Source organism: Triturus cristatus, chromosome 6 (assembly GCF_964204655.1).
Source record: "Triturus cristatus chromosome 6, aTriCri1.1, whole genome shotgun sequence".
In the NCBI taxonomy this organism is placed as follows: domain Eukaryota; kingdom Metazoa; phylum Chordata; class Amphibia; order Caudata; family Salamandridae; genus Triturus; species Triturus cristatus.
Window position 1 is genome coordinate 1089509129 of NC_140589.1, and position 20685 is coordinate 1089529813.

General features: G+C 50.9%; 1 protein-coding gene across 3 annotated transcripts in view; it reads left to right on the forward strand.

Annotated features, from left to right (window-relative positions):
- Positions 1 to 20685, forward strand: part of LYST (lysosomal trafficking regulator) — a 3752809-nt gene that overhangs the window by 751377 nt on the left and 2980747 nt on the right. For all 3 annotated transcript variants that reach the window (XM_085611970.1, XM_085611971.1, XM_085611972.1), the window contains 2 exons: positions 4924 to 4990; positions 7885 to 7994. In XM_085611970.1, coding sequence (XP_085468096.1) covers positions 4924 to 4990; positions 7885 to 7994 — 177 coding nt within the window. The remainder of the gene's footprint in view (positions 1 to 4923; positions 4991 to 7884; positions 7995 to 20685) is intronic.

Here is a 20685-nt window from a genome sequence, read left to right on the forward strand (position 1 = left end):
AGAAGTCTTGATCATGCTCCTCAAGGAAGCTATAGAGAAAGTACCATCCAATCAGTAAGGAAGAGGATTCTGTTCTCGTTTCTTCCTAATAAGAAATAAGTCAGCAGAATGGCGACCGATTCTGGACCTAAGAAAACTCAAAAAGTTTCTCAAAAACAGACGTTCAGGGTGGTGACACTCGCCGAAATTTTGGGATGCTTAAACAAAGGAGAGTTCATGACTTCTCTGGATATGGAGGACGCATACTTTCATATCCCAATTCACCCGAAGCACCGGAAATATCTACGGTTCACAGTGGCTGGTAACCAATATCAATTCAAGGGGCTCCCGTTCGGTTTAAAGTCAGCACCACAGATCTTCACCAAGTGCCTAGCACCAGTAGCAGCGGCCTTGCGATCCCAGGGTGTTCAAGTTTTTCCATACTTTGATGATTGGCTGCTCAAAGCCGCGTCAAAGCAGGAAGCCGGTCAGACAAAGACAGCTTGTCTCCATCTATACAATACATTGGGACTCACTCTAAACAGGGAAAAATCAAATTTGCATCCAACCTAAGTTATTTAGTTTCTGGGAGCATCCCTGGACACCGTCCAATGCAAAGCATTCTTGTCTCAAGAGAGACAGATGCGACATCAAAGGTTGGCAAGGACCATTTAAAAAAGAAAGTCAGTTTCGGTTCGAATATTCAAATCGCTGATAGGGATGGGCTCATCAGCAATAAACTTAGTGCCTTTAGCGAGACTAAAGATGAGACCTTTGCAGGAGGAACTACAGAAACAGTGGCAACAAGCTGTAGGATCTTTCGAAGATGTAATTCAAATCACAACAAGGATGGTGGAGGAACTTCAATGGTGGTTTCAAACGACAAACCTTGCTCAAGGCTTAACCTTTCTCCAAAGTACCCAGATTTCATTCTGAAGCCAGACGCCTCCATGGAGGGGTGGGGAGGTCATCTGCAGGATTTACAAATCCAGGGAAAGTGGTCTTTGCAGAAAAGACAACACATCACCAGCTTGGAACTCAAGGCGGTATTCTTATCTCTCCAGGCGTTCCTTCCGAGAATAAGAGGTTCCTCAGTGCTGGTCCGTACGGACAATACGACCAGCATGTACTACATAAACAAGAAGGAGCGATATCCATAACTCGATCTCAAGAGGCTCAGGAATTATGGAAATGGACAACGGGATCTCCTTGAGGGCCGAGCATGTCAGGGGTCTACACAATACTCTGGCAGATACACTAAGCAGGTCGCAGTCCAGCTGCCACGAGTGGAAGCTAGAACAAACACAGGTGGACAGGATCTTTCTAAGATGGAGGAAGCCAACTCTGGACCTGTTTGCAACTAAGGAGAACACAAAATGCCAGTTTTACGCCAGCAGGGTCTGACAACCGGGGTCAAGGGGGAATGCCCTTTTAATACGATGGTCAGGGATCTATGCCTACGCCTTTCCTCCCATCCCATTGGTTCCCAGGGTACTAATCAAGATGAAGTCGGAAGGCTGTTGCCTAATTTTGATTGCACCATGTTGGCCAAGGGGGTATTGGTTCCCTGAGCTACTTCTGTTGTCACAGGACAAACCCATTTGCCTTCATCCGTCACCACCGATGTTATCGAGGAACAAGGGCCAAGTGATCCATCCGGATCCACGTTCTCTTCACTTCCACGCATGGCTCCTGAATTCCTAGAGTTTAAGGATCTCAATATTTCACTAAATTGTAGAGAAATACTGGCTCAAAACATATCGTCTGAAGTGGAAGAGATTCTGTTGCTGGTGCGAAAGGAACAAAGTTCTTCCAGTGCTAGCCCCTGCTGAACAGAGTTTGCCTTACTTACCAACGCTAGCTAAGTTGGGCCACTCTTTCTCTTCAGTTAAACTTCACCTGGCGGCAATTTCCCGGTACAGGAAATCTCCTCAGATTCCTTCTCTCTGTTCATCTACTCTCATAAAACAATTCATGAGGGGCCTCTTCCGCGCTTTTCCTCTAGAGTGGAAGCTCAATGTGGTTCTAACACAATTGATGAGACGATCATTCGAACCAATTCATAAAGCCGAACTTACATTTCTTACATAGAAGGTTTCTCTCTTGCTGGCCCTAACTTCTGCAAGAAGAGTGAGTGAACTGCAGTTGTTTACAATAAAATAACCTTTCTTACAATTTACAGAGAATTACGTAGCCCTTCAGACAAATCCTTAGTTTATTATTTAATAGTTTATTTATTAGTTTATTCCGAAAGTGCCAACGCAATTTCACCTAAATGAACCGGTAATACTCCAAACTTTCTTTCCAAACCCATCTAGCCCAGCCGAACATGCTCTATATATATTGGATATCGAAAGATGTTTGAAATTTTATCTTCACAAAACAAAGGAAATAAGAAAAACAGATCAACTTCTGGTGGCCTACGGTCAAGGAAAACTCGGAACCGCAGTAACGAAAGCTACGATCGCCAGGTGGGTGGCTTCTGCGATACAGTTCTGCCACGAAAAAGCAAATAAACCTCTAACAGTGAAGGCTAAAGCACACTCCACAAGAACTGTTTCTGCATCAGAAGCTTTGTTTCTGCAGTGACATTAGACAAAGTATGCCATGCTGCGACATGGAAGAATGTCCACACATTTGCAAGGCACTACTGCCTCCAGTCTGCCCAAAAGGAAGATGCAGTGGTTGGACAGGCTGTGTTGCGTCATCTTTTTAACTAAGGTCCGATTCTTTAATTTTCATAATGAACACTCTCTTGTTGTTTTATTTCTCTAATTTTAAGTGGATTCAGTAATTGTACAAAGGTATTTGACAGCTGGTTTCTTAATGATTTATGAACTATGTGTATATATAGATACATTAATGGTTATATCAACTCTCTCTGTTTTAACATTGCGATAAAGTATAATGATTAGTGCATGCGTTGTGTAAAGGTAGTGGATAACTATTGGGAGTTTAATATTACACGTCTCCCACCTTCCACTAATAACAGTACTATTAGGGTACTGCTTGATATTCTGATTCAGGCATTAGAATCTATGAAAGATACCCCAATACTGGATAAGAAAACAAGTTACTTACCTGTAACTACAGTTACCCAGTATTGGTATCTTTCATAGATTCACATGCAACCCACCCTCCTCCCCGTGGAGTCACTTCTCTTTGATTTTGTGTCTACTTACTTCCCACTTGTGCTTTGAAAATCTGAGGAGAACTTGCCTCTGCTGGGAGTGTTCTAGAGGGTGCTGGCAGCTTATTGGCTGGAACCAACTTTTGGTCCTTTTTTGAAAAAGGACATAGGCTACTAAGATATGGCCTTTGGCCTTTTTAGCTTATTTATTACTTATGGCTTTTGTATTCTACTGTGGGACTTCCATCTTGACGACGGGGAATGATTCAGGCATGTGAATCTATGAAAGAGACCAATACTGGATAAATGTAGTTACAGGTAAGTAACTTGTTTTCTTTTGCAAGCACTCTTCACTAGAGATAGGACTGAAAGTGGGGATGTTTTGATGATGCTCCTTTTTTACTCTGTTATATTTTTTCACCCTTTTAAGAGGTCTGACGGCAATGACTGTGTATCTTTATGTAAGAGGGATGCCTATACTTGCAAACAATGTAAATAAGGTACACTATATTAAGTGGACATGTTTTTGTTTTGGCTAGCATATGCAGGATAGACTGATGGAAAGGCCTGCTCAGATACAGGCTCTAGTTTTCTGATTTTCCCGCATAGCATTTGTTTATATCTGTAAACGACTGAAAAATCTATAAATAATGGTTAATATAAAAAAAGGAGCAGGTCAAATGTTTGAGACTACTATATCTATTATTCAGTCCACCCGCCCCGGGGAATCTGGTCTCAAATGGTACTGAAAATTGGTGAGAGACATAGCCTGTGCTGTTGCAGCACTACCCACCCCATTGAAAATAACTGCCTGCTGGTCTGTACTGTGCATCCTTACCGACAGATCACATTCTTGAGGTGATTTCCAAAACCTCAATGGGGATGTTCCATGAGGAAGAAGCATGTTAAAAAGGGGTGTGTTTCCTCTTTCCAACGGTGTCTCAGCTGTGCTTAGGAACAGGTGTGGAATAATCTCCTGTTGCAAATATGGCAGCTGCTTATTGCTGTAGGTGGCAATGGCTCTAGAAGTTTCCAGGAAATACGTTTGAAGACCTCAGTGTGTTGCGTGCTCAAAATGGTCGCAAAATAATTCATTACACATCAGTGATGGAGGAAGCAAATCCGGTCCCTGTCAAGTTAAGGAAAGCAAAAGTGAATCCTTCCCGTAAAAACACTGCGGGTTACCACCAGCACTGAGGATGCCTTCTGCTCTTTCTTAGTATTTTAGTTGTTAAAAATGTGTTTTCATTAATGATGGATATGTGATGTCCCAGAAATATCCGTGGTGTTGCTTGTGGCACGTCTAGTAACAAGCAGTGCGTTGTGGTTAAGAGTGAATGCTGTGTACCCTACCGAAAATGTTTCATTTCAGTGGTTTTAGGTTTTGGATCAAAGCCCTTCCATATGTGTGCTGAAGATTTTTAGGGAGATTTGCATGTTCAGTTCATAAAGCCCTTCTCCTTAGGATGGCCATGGTTTTGGCCCTTTTGAGAATGTTTTTTTTCTTGTCCTTATAGGCTAATGGCAGGTGATTCATCATGTTGTAAACAATAACTGGTCAGTGCGGTACAATTATGTTACTGATCTTCATGACACAGAACCTTTCTATTACAATGCCGACATAGCTATACTGTTTTAGTAACAAAAAAGATATTATTGGAAACATGGGCTCATTTTTAAATCAACATTAATTAGTTGAGCCGCTTTATGTATACCCTGTTTCTGTACAGCAAGAAAAGAGTTTTCTCTGTTTGAGCATCCATTGCATAGGATCTGACCTGTTGTATTTTATCTCCTCTCTTTCTCTCCAACAGGGAGCAGTCAAAATCATACTAAGTGGATTCCGGAATATATTTTCCAAGACTGACCCATCTTTCAAAGGTTATATACATTTTCCATTAAACATGAATATTAGAATATTTGTTAAAATCCAAACCTTTAAGTAGTATGTTTTAAAAGTTCATCAAAAACAAAAATATTATATATTAAATGTTAAGTATCAAACCAAGGAAAATATATTTGTGGCATGTATAGCTGTAGATACACACAGTCCGCATACTTCTATTGAGTTTGGGCGTGTGCAACTTTTTTTTCTTAGAAGTCTTTCGAGGCGCAAGGTATAGTGACTCCTTCTATAAATAGTAATGGCATGGGAATCAGCTCCATTGTTAGCCTTTTTTATTTCCACCATCTAGTTCGAACATTTCACCAGCTGATACCTTGTGGTGTTTGTTACTGGACTTCATCAGTCTATCCTTAGCCACTAGTACAGAAAACCCTTTCTACGTTTGGTTTCTCCTGGTCCCTCTGGCCGCCGAGCTTCAACAACAGGTTCCTTCCAGCACCTTTCCTCAGGGTTGATCTAGTGTGCGCACTGAAGCCTAGGCCTTTCCCTGACAGTGGGAGGTCCAGGACCTTTCCTGTCACCTGAAGGAGAGTATCACTTGTGCCTTTATTGTTTGCAGTGCATTGCTACCAATATCTTGGGTGTGTCCCATAAAGTGGTGGCGGCAGGGTACCTCGTTTTGAATTTATAGTGACTAGACCTTTTTCCTTTGTCCATGCGAATACATTCTTCTGGCCCCACTTGTGCAAGGTTCCACTGTGATAAACACAAAACCTTGCACAGATATCTTGTGTGCATGTCCAGTATGTGTATGTACGTTGTGTGTGTCACATGTAATGTAGTTGAACTCTGTATGTTGTGAGTCTGAGTACCGAAACCCGTGGGATTCACTGTGGAAGCCCCTGGTAAGCATGGCACAAGATGAACGATTAGGATAGATACTCCAAGGTACTGGAAGTGTATTTCCTACATTCTTGTTGTGGGAGGGAAGGGACTCAAACTCTGAAATGAGGAAGATGGATAGAGTGCTACCCTTACAAATGTCATCATTAGCAAAGGACTGCTGATTAGTTCTTTGTGAGCACTTGCATATGGTCGAAGGTAAGGGTGAATGGTGGGACAGCAGTAACTTGTTCAGGATGAGGAACGTTCTTGGCAGGGCATGCCCTTTTGTCTGTCTCTGATTGCTCCTTCAGGAAGGCTGATGATGGTAAAGTGCAGAAAAGTCGCACTTCGTTGACCCCCCCCCCTTTTTTTTTAAAAGTTATACCCCTGCTTGGAGCCACCCCATTGCTACACCCCATTGCTATTGACTGAGTGCTGTCTCTTTGCACAAGAGCTTTGTCTGACTAGCAGGCTAAAAATTACATTTGAAAAAGAATGAACCAAGACGGTTCTGAAGCCTTGGATAGTGATTACAAACTATCCTTTCTGGAACATTTCCTAAGTTCATCTTGGCTAAGGAAGGGAGTGTGCTACAGAGTACTGGAATAGCTGCTTTGCGACCAGGTCTGGTGTTTGCCTGACAGCCAGTCTCCTAGTGGTTACGGTACATGACCTCAAAAGCACTTTCAGCTGGAGGAGCTAAGGGTCTGCCCAAAGAGCCTGGAATCCTCTCCGCCTTTTGAGAGAGAAAGGTGTATGCCTGGCCCAGCAGGAGTAGTAGTAGTCCAGGAGGAGAAGCTGAGAATGCTCAGACCATGACTAGCCCCAGAGAAAGCCGACTACCCATTAGAGCTATCCTGGAGGACAAATGCTGCAAAGAGGTTCCTCCAGTCTCTCTGCACATTTCCTGAGTGAGCAGTACCAAAATTGTACCAGATTGTGTAATTCCGTATCACCTGGCAGCTTTCCTCAAATTTGAGAGAATGGTGCTGCCACTGCTGAAGAGAGCCACGTCACCACCAAAGTGTGGAGGCCTGACCAGCCCAGAGTTATCAACCGCCCTGACAACCCTTCCAAGAGAGATTCAGTCCGAAGGTGCCACAGCTGCCACTGCTGGGAGTTTGACTGTGAAGTGCGGGAAGGGTTGTACTTGTCCCAGCTTGCAAAGGTAGAGTAGGATTGACCCCAGGACACCGGCAGCAAATTACCATAACAACCTTGTTTCCCTCCGAATGAGGTCCGATAATTCTTTTCTTTCGTGTTCCCCCGCATCCTACCGGATGGCCTGTGAGACGCATTACCTTTATTTATTAATCAAGTTGAAAATTGGATTGAAGCATACTATCTATTACTGAACAATACCTGGGTGTTATGCATCTCTAAGATGTAGTGGAATGATCTGTGTTTTCAGAACTATAACAACTTAGCGGGGTAGACAGAAGCAAGAGCCTATATCAAGGATAATAATGGAGGAGTGTGGCCTAAAGCCCTGCAAAGTAATTCAACAGATTTTACATCCCTTCAAACACAGCATGGAGAAAGCTAATCATGAGCGCATGTACAAATCAAGAACTATTACTTCTATTTCTTTTCTCCCCCCTCACATTTTAGCTCAGTCTCCTTTCCCTTTATTTTGCCTCAATTCAAATTCAACCTTGTAACTGAATTGAATGGTGGGATTCTGCATCAGCGTGATCTTTGAAATTGATTGTGAAACTTTCTATTTTAGTCAGGTGTTCATTTATCTGTGTTGCCCCTACTTTTTTCACTTTACACAGGATAGAAGTGAAATGGTCTTTACTCCAATTGTTTTTTTTATTTTTAAATCTGTACCGAGTTTGTTAAATTGAAAAAGACTGGGACAAAAATGTTGGCAAGTCTCTCCTTTATCGTGTACATGGCTTTAAATATTCTTTATACAATAACTGAATACAAATGCTTGTATAACAGTTCTAGGATTACTGAGAAGTATCTTTTTGAGTATTTAATCTAAATGCTATTTTGTGTTTAACATTAAAATAAGATGTAGTGTTTATCTTTTTAGAGTGCCAGCACCTTTTGACTGACCTTTTGGTATCGTTAATGAGTTCAAGAACGTGCTCGGAAGAACTTACCCTCCTAATGAGGTTGTTTTTGGAGAAAGACCCAGTTATGGTGAGTATGAAGGAGAGTTATCTAGCTTAACCTATTTACACTATCAGTTTACAGCAAGTTTTTGTTTATTTATTTGCCATGTAAAATGGTTGCTCCTGTAAAATGGTCATGCATTTCATAAAATGTTTATATTCGAGTGTAACATGTATCTAACCTCCTAAAAAGGTTTCTCTCAATATTGAGTGTGAGAGCACATGTAAATGGCTGGTATCTTGCCATTTTCCTACTAGATGTGTGTGATGTATGTAGGCTCTTTTAATTCCATTGGTTGGGTCTCGAGTGAAAAATGTAGATTGCAGGGTCGCTGTACTGTTTCACTTTAGTTGCTAAAGGAAAATGTGGTCAAACCTATGTGATCAACCACACATAATGCAATTCAAAAACTGGTGCTTGAGCATGCACCAGAAACTGAATGCAACAACTGTAGAAACCATGACGAGTCAACCATCATACGTTGATCTGGCTTTAGCAACCAGCGGCTCCATGGCTATTGCAAACAACCGAGGCGATAACGGGCATCCCTGCTGTGTCCCTCTCTCTACCGCCTATCCCTTTGAGATAATCTTTCCTGTCCTAACCTGGGCTGTTGAGTCTCTATATAACAGGGCTGTCATGCCCCAAATCCCTTCCCTAATCCGAAAGCGCGCATCACTCTGAATAGGTACGGCCATTCGAGACTATTGAACGCCTTTTCGATGTCTATTGTCAAAATAGTCCCCTCTTCCTTGCAATAGGAGTTAGCTCCCAACACTCTTAATAGTCTCCTTATAGTCATTGCTGTATTCCTTGCTGGTAGGAACCCACCCTGGTCCCAATGTATGAGACTAGTCATGTGTGGTAAAAGCCGTGTGACCAGTATCCTGCTCAAGATCTTATAGTCAAGGTTGAGCATGGACAGTGACCTATATGCAGTCTTGTCATGCGCCTGCTTTCCTGGCTTCAGCAATGGGACAATCAAGGCATCCCTAGTGGTCCCGGCAATTTCCCCTCCTGTTTTGCTTGGTTATATAGTTCTACCAGTCGGGGCCCAACAAGTCTATGTATGTAGCATAAAATTCTATAGGGAAACTGTCAGTACCTGGTGTCTTATTTCTAGCCGTGGCCTTAACAGCGCCCTGTACCATGTGCAGGTCTATCTCCCGCCCCAGGGCTTCTGCCTCTTCTTCACTGATTGTTGACAACTCAACACTTTCTACATATTCATCAAGTTCTGCGGCTGTAGGGGAAGCTTTACTTTTATATAGTGCGGTATAATAGTCAAAGAAATGCTGATTGATATCTTGCTGGCAGCATTAAGTCCCTCCCCGGTCATCTCTCAGTTCCAGAATAACAGATCCCCTCTTGTCTGGATTGGCCAGCCAGGCCAACAGAGCCCCAGGTTTATCCCTTTACGCATAATCCCTTGCCATATAGTTCTTGTATTCAAAGCAACACAGTCTTTCTACGTGTCCCGCTACCTCCTCCCTGGTCTCCAATATATCCCTCTGTTTTTCTGCATTCCCAGGCCTGTCACGTTGTACCTGTCGCAACCTCTTCTCTGCATCCAATGTCTACCTTAAAAGAGTCTTTCTCACTCCTACCGCCTCAGAGATACATCACCCACTAAGCACCACCATGAACGCCTCCCACTCTGTCATAATATTGAAGGCTGTTCCCTCGTTCTCTGCAAAGTATTGTTCTATGACTGTGCGGATCTCAGATTAGTACACCTGATCCTCCAATGCCTCTGGTTTAAGGCGCGCCATCTGGGGATATTTGTTCTAATCCTGGACCAGCTAAGGCAGACCAGCAAAGGGTTGTGGTCTGAAACACTGCGTGCTAAGTATTTGCTACTCTGTATATACCCGTGCACATCAGGGGTGCACAGAATAGCATCTAATCTGACGTGTAGGTCATGCATAGGGGATAAGAACATATAGTCCCGTTTCCCGGGGTGGTGTGTCCTCTAAGAGTCTGTTAATCCCCATTGCTGTTGCCAATCTCGTTTTACCCTTGCCATCCTGTGAGCAGGTGAGTTGTGTAGGGGAGGGTGAGATCTGTCAAGCCCGACATCTTCAACACTATTGTAGTCTCCCCCCAGGAGTACTGACACCGCCAGTGCATGCGCTAGTGACCTAGAGATATCTGCCAAGAATGAAGCTTGCTCTGTTTGGGGCATATATACTCTCAATTGTTACATCCCGTCCATCCAACTTACCCAGGATTACCACATACCTCCCGTTCGGGTCATCGAATTCTCTGGTGCATTGGAAGGGGATCCCTCCTCTCACCCAAATCAGTACTCTGCTGACGAATGCGGAGTAATTTGCCCTCGCCATCTGTGCTTTAAAGCAGCCCCTTCTTTTGCATTAATATGCGACTCTTGCAATAATGCAATTTGCACCAGGAATGCATGTATTTTATGCCGCTTGGTCATGGAGTGCATCCCGCGCACATTCGAGGAGATGCATTTATAATCTATGAAGAGCCATTATATCAGTCTTAACATGCGTACCCCAGACAAGCCCAGTCCCCATTGCACACCGCCAAAATAACAGAACTATCCAACTCCCCTTCCCCAGGACAGGTAGAAGTAACCGCCTCCCATCCAAACTCTGCTAACTATGTTGATTATGTGGGTGTAGTGGCTGTTGCCCAGCCTCGGAAACCCCTTGGCCCGGATCTCCCCTCATGCAAAATCTGTTGGTCCCCCCCTCAACTCTTCATCTGTAAGACTCCAAAGGTATCAACCACTGCCCCCCCTCCTCTCCACATTTTACACAGAAAATTGTTCTCCAAAAGGATATAGTTCGCCCAGAGTTCTAGTCTCAAAGTTTCGGATCTCCCAGAACAACCCAGCTCATCCACTGTGTGGGGTGTCACAACAGGCGTTTCCGTTTCTGGATCTACTGTTGCGCTCAAAATTGGAGAACTTTCTGATCGGCCATCCTCTTTGTCGCTCCTCATTGATCTAGTGCTAGAACTGCCTCCCGACTTCTGTCCAGTGATAGTTTCCAGCCAATCACAGGCCTCCTGCGGTGTTAAAAAGATTGCATTCCCTTAGGCCCAACAACTCGTAGCCTGGCAGGGAATAGCATTGCATATGAAAACTGCATTTGTCGTAGTTTTCTCTTCACTGCCAGGAACGTGCATCTTTCCCGCTGTACCTTTCTGGTGAAACCTGGAAACACCATTGCCCTGCTATTTCCAATTTGCAAGTCCTTCGCTTGACGAGCCTGCTTGAGTATATGGGGTCTCTCGAAAATGGAGCAAGCGAGCAATGATTGGTCTCGGGGTCACTCCTGGCCTGGGAGGTCTAGCCGGCACCCTTTTAATTGCGTATAACTGCAAGAGTCCCTCAGGTGCCGCTTCTTTCTTAATCCAGTCCTCCAAGTATGTCACCATATCATCCCCTTCCTCCTTCTCAGGCACCCCTATTATGTGAAAATTATTGCGACGAGATCTCCCTTCACTGTCTTCTGTGCGCAGTTCCAGAATAGTAACTTTCACCGCCACCTCCGTGAGATTTCTTTAGCTCGGTCACCTCTGTAGGGATGTCCACAAGCACTTTTTTCCGTGCCTATGACCCTTTCTGCCAGCCGGCGGTGGTCGTCCTTCAGGAGACTGAGATCGGTGCCTATGGAGTCTATTTTTGTTTTGAGCGCCTCCCGAGATGCCATAATGGCTTCCATTATGTCTGCCAGTGTGAGCTTCAAAGTAGATGTGTCCTTTTCTGAATCTAGAATCTCAGCTTCTTGGTCCGTTGGGACTCTTCCCCCCCCTCCCGCTGTTGCGACGCTTTGTCACTTTCGCCTGGCCACTTTTCCCATGGTGATCGTCCACCCAGGCACTTTGTGCGCAACAGGCCGTGTTGTACATGCAGCTCCTCTCTTGCGTGCCACCCCGCTCAGGTCAAGCTCCCGATGGTCTGCACGGCACCACTCTTCCACGGGTTGCGCAAACAGGCAGACTAGTGGTCTGCGTGTATGGGCCTTCCTCCTTGCCCAGTCGCCACTTTACCCCACAGTAAGCTCTCTGCCCGGCCAAAGTCCTACTCTCATTCAGAGTGTTGTGTCTTCCAGTCTTCAGGACTGCTCTTGGGGCCTAACTGTCCACGTTCTACTAAGGAAGCCCCGTATAGGTGCCACGCACTGGTCTTTCATGCGCCTGGGCATTTTATCACAGGGCCGTGCCCGTAGACCTCAAGGCCTCTTCCTCCTGCTTATATGGCTACTCACTGTGATCTGCAGCGCGCACTTCAAAGTTGACAGCATCGCATGACTCGCATCTCAAACAAGTCAGGGAATATCACTTGAGTGGGCAGCACCCCTCTACACTCCTTTGCAGCCCAAATGACGCGGTCAGGCGTGTCCTCCCCAATGTACTCCTTGCCGTGCTCTCCCTACCGCCTATCTCCCTTCAGGCCGCAACACTAGTAGGCGATTTCCCCCGTAGGCCTGTGATGCCTCCAAATAACATCATCCATCGGCGAGGCCTCACTGGCTGTTTCCTGCCGCGCTGCACTATTTTCTGGGAGCCTGTGGGCACGTGGCCCACGATGCCTCTTACCACCTCTAATATGTCTTTCCGCTGCAGATCAGTTCAGGCTCTCTTCTGTACCCAAGCAGTGGCACTTTTCCCCATGTCCTCAAGCCCGTTTTCCGTCCCAGGCCTCAGGCAATTAGGGGGATAACAGCTGGGCGTTAAGTATTCTCCGCGCCCATCCTATTGTAACGGACATGCGCCGCCATTCATCGCCGCTGCTGGATGCAGCTTCTCCCTCCACACCTCACCTTGCTCGCGCTTCAGGCCAACACCACCACTGATAGCCCGCAGTCAAGTGCATCTCCACACGGGGAGGGTCGGCAGCCTCAACCCCCACCTCCTGTTCCCCCGTGACGTGAGCGATCCTTGCATGCCGCCTGTCTCTCTCGTCTCTCCGAGCCGGGTATCAGGCTGAGATCTCCGCCTCACACCACGGGCGCCATTCTGGATTCCGCTCCTCGGGATCGTTACCCCCTCATCGGCCGTCGTTAACGGCTGAGCACTGTGAATCGCTGCCTCAATTCACGGCCACTGCTTCTCGGAGTGGGCAGTCGCAGAACTCTGCTTTGCCGGGGGCTCAGTATAGTGTTAACAACGGGAGTCCGGGGCCAGAGCTCCGAAACTCGCCCACGTCTACATCGGCGCCAAACCACACCCCCTTGAACATTTATTCATCTTGAACATTTGCTTCCATATGGGGGGCCCGGCTAACCGCCGAACATGGCGGACATTTTCTAGCCGAGCTCCGGACCGGGCCTATGATCAAGCAAATACCAGCACCATTGCGGGGACATCCTGGGCACTATACATGCCACTGTGGAGCTGGGTGTCAGAGAAAGAGCTCCTGTTCCGGGCACACGGAGCCGTACTAGCCGCACCAGACGCTATTGGCTAGGACCACGTTGCTGGCACATAGGCTTCTGCGAGCTGAGGGCTGACATTGCAGCCCTCCGGGTCGGGTACGGCGGCGCCGACGTACAGAGCTACCCCGGGTGGAAGACTTGCATTCGAACCCCAGGAGGTGGTACCCACGTGCAGCATTCAGAGACGTGCCGACGACATTGGGCGTGATCAGCTGCTATTGCGCCGGCTGCGCTGAGGCCTACGCCAGCAGAGAGAGTGTTCATTGTGGCCTGCGGAGCAAGGAGGCAGTGACCCCGACTTAGCGGGCTGTTCGCTGTCTGGGATCCCACGCAGCCCTGAGGACCCTGTCGTGTCGTGCCTAGGGCCTAGAAATAAGACACAGGGGCACACGTGTGTTAGGCTTGTGGTCGGTAGAATGCTGCCACGCCCAGCGCCCTGGGCTCTTTATTCAGGTACATGCGTGCCGTCCGTTGGGACGCTGGGCTGGCCCAACTACGGCTACGCTGGAGGGGGGGCGTGACCCTGACACACACACACGGACCCTCGGGCATTGGTTTGGTCCGTTGCGCCAACACTACATTCCTCCTTTACCCAGAAATGAATTAAAAAAAAAACAACAAACATGCCGCCTAGCGCGACCCAACAGTTTTAACAGTCTCTAAGAGTCTCATGAGGGAAAACAATGGAACAGTCTTACTTGGCTGTGGTGGAGGTGCAGCTTCCCATCACTCTAGTGGTTGACAGCGGGCCACAAAGTCTCGATACCTCTGGGATGGTCGCGGGCACGGGCGTAGATGGTATTTGCTCTGGCTGCGCCCGTCCGGTGGGGTGAGAAGCATGTCCTTTGAACTGTCCGCCTCCACCGTGTCCGGGCGGCTTTGCACTCCATGTGGCACCTCTTCTCTCCCGGTTTGCGTGGAAGAACCCGTTCCTGCACTCTCCGCCACGCGTGGCTCATCAGCTCTCGCGGGATTCCGAGGGCCGGGAGAAGGCGTTGGGACGTAGTCTTCTATCTCTGGAAAATCTTCCTCCACTTCATGCGGGACCCTCTTGAAGAACGATACATTTCTAGTGACTTCTTCACCACCCCTGATTGCCGTGATCAGGGTCCCCTTGACGTTGGTGACAGTCCACGGGGCTAGCTCAAAGGGCAGGCGGAACTTTCCCCCAGGGTGGCGGTCCTTTACTAGCACCCGGTCGCCGACTTGGATGGTACAGTCAGCTGCTCTCCTCTTCCGGGAGGCTTCCTGGTTAGTCTTTGTTCGGTTTCCCGTGGAGCGGTTGGGTGGGTTTGGCAACGACTCCCACACGGGGTGGTGAGGGATGGTGTCCCGGATCGCTCGGCCCAGACACAGGCGGCTCGGAGGGACCCCGGTGGTGCAGTGAGGCGTCAGCCTGTACTCGCGCAGGAATTGGTAGAGGGCTAGCTCCACGTTAAGGCCATCTGCTAGGGCGATCTGAATAGTTTTGTTTAGAGTCCTCATCAGTCTCTCAACCTCTCCGTTTGCTTGCGGCCACCTCGGGGTTATGCGTCGGTGTTTGATGCGGTGGGACTGCAGGTACTCGGCCAACTCAGCGCCGTTGAATGGTGGACCATTGTCCGTGCGCAGCTCACCTATGAGCCCATGGGTGGCCATGATCTTCTCCAGCTTAGGGATCACCTCCGTTGCGTCTGTTGAGGGAAGGATCTCTACCTCTGGGTACCGCGAGTAGTCGTCTACCACTACGAGCATGTATCGTCCTCCAGGTAAGCTGCCGAAGTCGGCACTGGCCCTCTTCAGTGATTACGGGTGCTGGGGGGTCGGGTAGGCTGGTCGCACACCGGGCACCGCTGGACCGTGTCCTCTATCATCTTGTCAAGTCCCGGGAACCAGAGCTTGCACCTGAGGCGGTTTTTTGACTTGACGATGCCTTGGTGGGCGCCGTGCGCCAGGAGGGCGGCTTGCTGGGTGAGGCTGGGGACACCGATAGTTCGTTCCTGACGAGGTGGAGCGCCTTCAGTGATGCTTGAGCCTCTGGCGTGCGAAAAGATGACGGACTTTGGAGCGGCTTCCAGTTTCCTGACGCGACCGCTCGGATAGCCATCTGGAGACAGTCGTCCTCTTGGGTAGCTAGCGCTACTTCCTCCAGTGACATCGGCAGGGGTCGGGACCTTTCTACAATCATCCGGACATACTCCTCTGTGGCTGCAGCCTCCGTGGCTTCCACGTCCGTAGCCGGGCGGGCATGCCTGGACAGGAAATCGGCTGGGTTTCGGGCGCCTGGTCGATACTCCACTGTGAATTGGAATTCTTGAAGCTGGAGTACCCATTTCTCTATCCGCGGGGGAGGGCGTGACGAGGAGCCTTGGAACAGCGGGACCAGGGGTTTGTGATCTGTGAGCACTACGAACGGGTGTCCATACAGGTAAATGTGGAAGTGGCGGCACCCCCACAGGATGGCGATGGCCTCCTTCTCGATCTGCGAGTACCGCTGCTCCGTCGGCGTGAGGGTTCTGCTTGCGTACGCGACGGGGGCCCACTCTCCACACCTCTGCTGCTGGGCTAGCACGGCCCCTAGGCCTGTCGGGCTGGCGTCCACTAGGAGCTGCGACTCGAGCCGAGGATCGAAATACGCCAAGGTGGTGTCGGCTGAGAGCGCCTCCTTGGTTTTCTGAAACGACTCTTGCTGTGCCGGGCCCCACTCCCAGGTGGCGGAGGCTTTGGTGAGGTCGCGGAGGGGCCCAGTGAGGCCAGACAGGTCTCTGATGAACCTACCGCAGTAGGTGACCATACCAAGAAAACTGCGGACAGCCGTCACGGAGGTAGGCGCGGGGGCCGCGTGGATGTCCTTGACTTTATCCGGATCCGGGCCTATTCCTTGGTCGGAGAATCGGTATCCGAAGAAGCTAATGTCTTTGCGCAGAAAATCGCATTTGTCCCTGTGGAGAGTGAGGCCTCGCTCCTGAAGCCGGGAAAACACTGCTCGGAGGCGTCGGATATGTTCGTCCAGGATTGGGGCGTGGACCAGAATGTCGTCACTGACGTTTAAGACGCCGTCCAGCCCTTGCAGAACGTTCTGGATAATGTTCTGGAACACCTCCGCTGCGCTCGATATCCCAAAGTTGAGCCGGGTGTAGCGCCAGAGGCCTGCGTGCGTGGATAAGGTGGTAATGGGGTGGGAGTCCGGGTGCAAGGGGATCTGGTGATATCCCGATCTCAGGTCCATTTTGGAGAACCACTTTGAGCCCGATAGCTCTCCGACTATGTCGTCAATGGTAGGCGTCAGGTGGAGCTCACGCCTGATGGCCAGGTTGGGGATGCGCATGTCAACGCAGATCCGCACTGCATCCGGCTGTTTCGGCTTCTTGGCTACTACGATGGGTGACACCCATGGGGTGGGTCCGCTCACTCTTTCGATGATCCCTGCCTGCTCGAGTGTCCGTAGCTCTGCTTCCACTTTGGGCCGTAGGTGAAACGCAATGCGTCGGTGCCGGAGGGCCACCGGGGCGACTGTCCTGTCGATGTGGAGGCGTATGGCAGGTCCTTTGAGACACCCGATCCCTTCAAACAGGGCCCCATGTTCCTGCACCAGGTGGTCCAAGTTGCGGGTTTGGACGGTGAGTGCAAAGTGGATCAGGCCCAGGTCTTGGGCTGTGCGGCACCCAAGCAGGAATCCCGTGCCTTCCTGCGACACGTATACCTTGGTTTGCAGCCGAGTGGTGTCGTGGGATAGATCCGTCCTGAAGGCCCCACACAGGCGTAGGGGCCGGTGGGTGCCGTAGGCGTACACTTGCACCCTCGTTGGATGGAGTGGCGGTGCGCTCCTCAGCGTCAGGTATACGCTGGCAGCCATCAGGTTGATTGATGCCCCGGTGTCGATCAGAGCGGCCACGGCCTGGTCCTGTACTGTGATTGTGCACATGGGTCCTGTCGAAGGCGTCGCTGCCAGGGTGTTGAGCATCCGCACGACATGCACCGAGGCTACATCCTCTTCGTCGTCGTCGTCCATGTCGCTGCTGGTGGAGGTGCTGGGTACCAGCTGTCTTACCCTCCCAGGTGGGCCTCCTTGCTTCTTTCTCGACGATGACAGGCACACACTCGCAAAATGGTTGGCTTTGCCACACGCGCTGCAGATTTTGCCTTGGGCCGGGCATGCTCCTCGGTGCGGTGTCACTCCTCCGCACCACACACAGGCTCGGCCGGGGGACGGCTGGACTGGCCTCGGGTTTCTCCGCTGGGGATGCTTCGTGCGAGTGTCGGCCACCTCCGTTTGGAGGGCGCACACCGGCTCCGTTTTGATTGCGACCGCTGGCTTGGGCTCCATGTGCGCGGCTCTGGCCTTGGACATTTCCTTTGAGCGCCCTAGCGTAAGGATGTCACGCATGGGCATGTTGTCCGCCTCCAACACCCTTTCGCGGAGTTTGGACGATGCGCAGCCTTGGATGAACTGTGCACGGATCTCGTCGTCTGCATCAGGGAGAGTGCACGTGCTGGCTAGCTTTTTCAACCTGGCATAGAAGACGTCCACTGACTCTTCTGGGAGCTGGCGGGCCTGGCGGAGCAGGAAGCGTTCATAGTCAGCACTTGCGAACGGCTCAAAGTACGCCGTGATAGCGTCGCGCAGCGTGGCGTACGTCATGGATGGCCCACCTTCTACCACGTCTTTTGAAATGTCATGGATCGCCTCACCTCCGAGGTGTAGCAGCATGGCACGCCTCCGCACAACCGCGATGTCCGCCGCCACGAAGTAGTTCTCCAGGCGTTCCACCCACTTCTTCCACCGTGCGGCTTGAGACGGCGGGGTGCCGGTGACTTCGAAGGGCTCCAGAGGAGGCACATTGGCCATGGTCGGCGAGGATGGCGGCAGGGGGCGTCACTAGCGCTCTTCGGGGAGGCACACCAACCTTCCAGGCGTCGTCCGTGGGCAGGTAGGCCGTGCTGAGGGCCAGGGGCCGCTGGGGAGCAGGCAGGGTCGACCAGGGGCCTTCCCGACAGCAAAAACGGGCCTCACGCGAGATGCGTGAGAAATGGCAGGCCCGGGCCGCATGTTGCACGCGAGATGCGTGAGGCTTGGCAGGCGGGTCCCAGCGTTCCGCGCGCGCAGGCTCCGCAGGAGAGGCAGGCTGCCGGAGAGGGAGGAGGCAGTCGTCGGGGTCCGGGGAAGCCACCGGGAGCACGGCCAACCAGGTGAGGCCAGCAGGGGGGACCTCACAGGGCGTCCAGGGGGCCAGAGGTAGCGCGGGGCCAGGCCAGCTGCAGGTGGTGCGAACCGCTCCTTGGGCAAGAGCGTGGGTTCGAGATCGCGCGATGGGGTGGCAAGACCACCTCGTCGCCAGTGTCGTGTCATGTGGTGTCGTGTCGTGCCTAGGGCCTAGAAATAAGACACAGGGGCACACGTGTGTTAGGCTTGTGGTCGGTAGAATGCCTGCCACGCCCAGCGCCCTGGGCTCTTTATTCAGGTACATGCGTGCCGTCCGTGGGGACGCCAGGCTGGCCCAACTACGGCTACGCTGGAGGGGGGGCGTGACCCTGACACACACACACACACGGACCCTCGGGCATTGGTTTGGTCCGTTGCGCCAACACTACAGACCCGTACTACAGCAAGGGTCCGACCGGCGGTTTGTGTGATGCACCTGCAGAGTTGAATGCCACGGTCGGAGCCTATGGAATGCCTTTTGTCCCGCTGCGGCCGACAATTTACTATGCTGTGGCCTCGGGAAAAAGTGGCGGCGGTAGCACGCTGGCCATCCAGATGAATGCACGTCTAAATTGAATCTCTTATCCCCACTCCTGGTCCCTGATCCGATCTTCTAGGATCCTGCATGCTGCCGCGCTTGATGAGGGCAATTAGGAAACAGGTCGCTGGAGGGCACTTCCTTTGTGTGGGCCGCGGTGGAGTTCTTTAATCACTATGCAGGCCCCCTTTGCACCTGGAGATTACGTGACGCGGACCTAAGCTCGGCGCTGGCAGGGTCTATGCTCCTCCTGCGATCGGGCAGTGGAGGGTCTGGAGCAGCGAACTGCGCTGGCCTTCCGAAATAGGGAGCAACGAGTAATCTGAACACGAATCCCAGTAGGGAGGCTGCAAAGGGGGGGGGGGTGTAATTGCTGGACTGTCACCGTCTTGGCTCAGTAGTGGCGTGGGTGATGAGCCAACCACCCTCTTCCCTAGTAAGGGGGTACAGTAGCGCTGAAATAGTGCAAGTGTTTCACAAGTCATACTCTGCATTTGCGAGGGGGGCTGCCATATGGATCAGGAATGGTAACCCTTTTGTTGCTTTAGAGCAGTGAATAGATGTCAGTGGCAGATATGCTCTAGTCCACGGTACACTTGATGGCATTCATATAGTGGTAGGCAGCATATATGCTCCGAATTATGACCAAGACAAATTCTTGTGTGCCCTGAATACAGTGCTAACTGACTGGGTAAACTACCTCTGGATTTTAGGGGGGGGATTACAACACAGTGTTGGATATAGACTTGGATCGCTCTCATCCCCCACTGCAGGGGTAGGAAGCAAGCTGCCTCCCTCCGGGGCTGGGCTGAAGCTGGTCACTGTCCGATGCATGGCGCATTAAAAATGCAGACTGTCGAGGGAGCGCTAGGTGGCGCCAACCAAGATGGCCGCACTGAGGTGAGGCTCTTGGATGCTTGACCCCTCGCATCCGCCCTACATCTGCCAGAGCCGTCCTAGGTCCGATCTAACCTGCCGAGTGCTGAGGACCCGCTGCCCTGCCTCCAGTGAAGATTTCAGCCGCTTACGAGTCGTTGGAGCCGAGATAGGCGGCCCGTGAGCTGCGCCGGTGACCGGGACGCACTCGGCCGGTTCCTCGGCCGGCAGTGCACTTTACGAGCGCCCGCGGCGCACCACGAGGGGCCGAGGCCGCAAGACTGCCAGCGGCTGCCCGGGAGTCGGAAGAGCCTCCGGAGTGGGACCGGAACTGGTGCCGGACCTCAAGTAAGCTGGGGGGGGGCTGTGGATGGTGCGCACCCCCGGAGCTACTGCAGGGTGGAGGCCCACGACGGGTGACGGCACGGCCCTGTCCGGCGGGCGGATCGGCCCGAGCTGTGCTGTGTGGGCCCGACTGCAGGACCGGGTCTGGTTTGGTCGGCGCTGACGCCCGCTTCCCCCCTTTGCTGCCAGCCCTGGGCCAATATCGTCTGAGGGGGATGGCTCCTCCCGGCCCCCCATCTACCTGTCCTGGAAGCCCGCGTGGGGGCCTTGGACCCCTACCATAGTCCCCACGCGCAGAGCTGTGAAGTCTCCTTGGCGCCTGCGACGCCGGTGTGTGGGGAAAGCTGTGCCGGACCTTCTGCC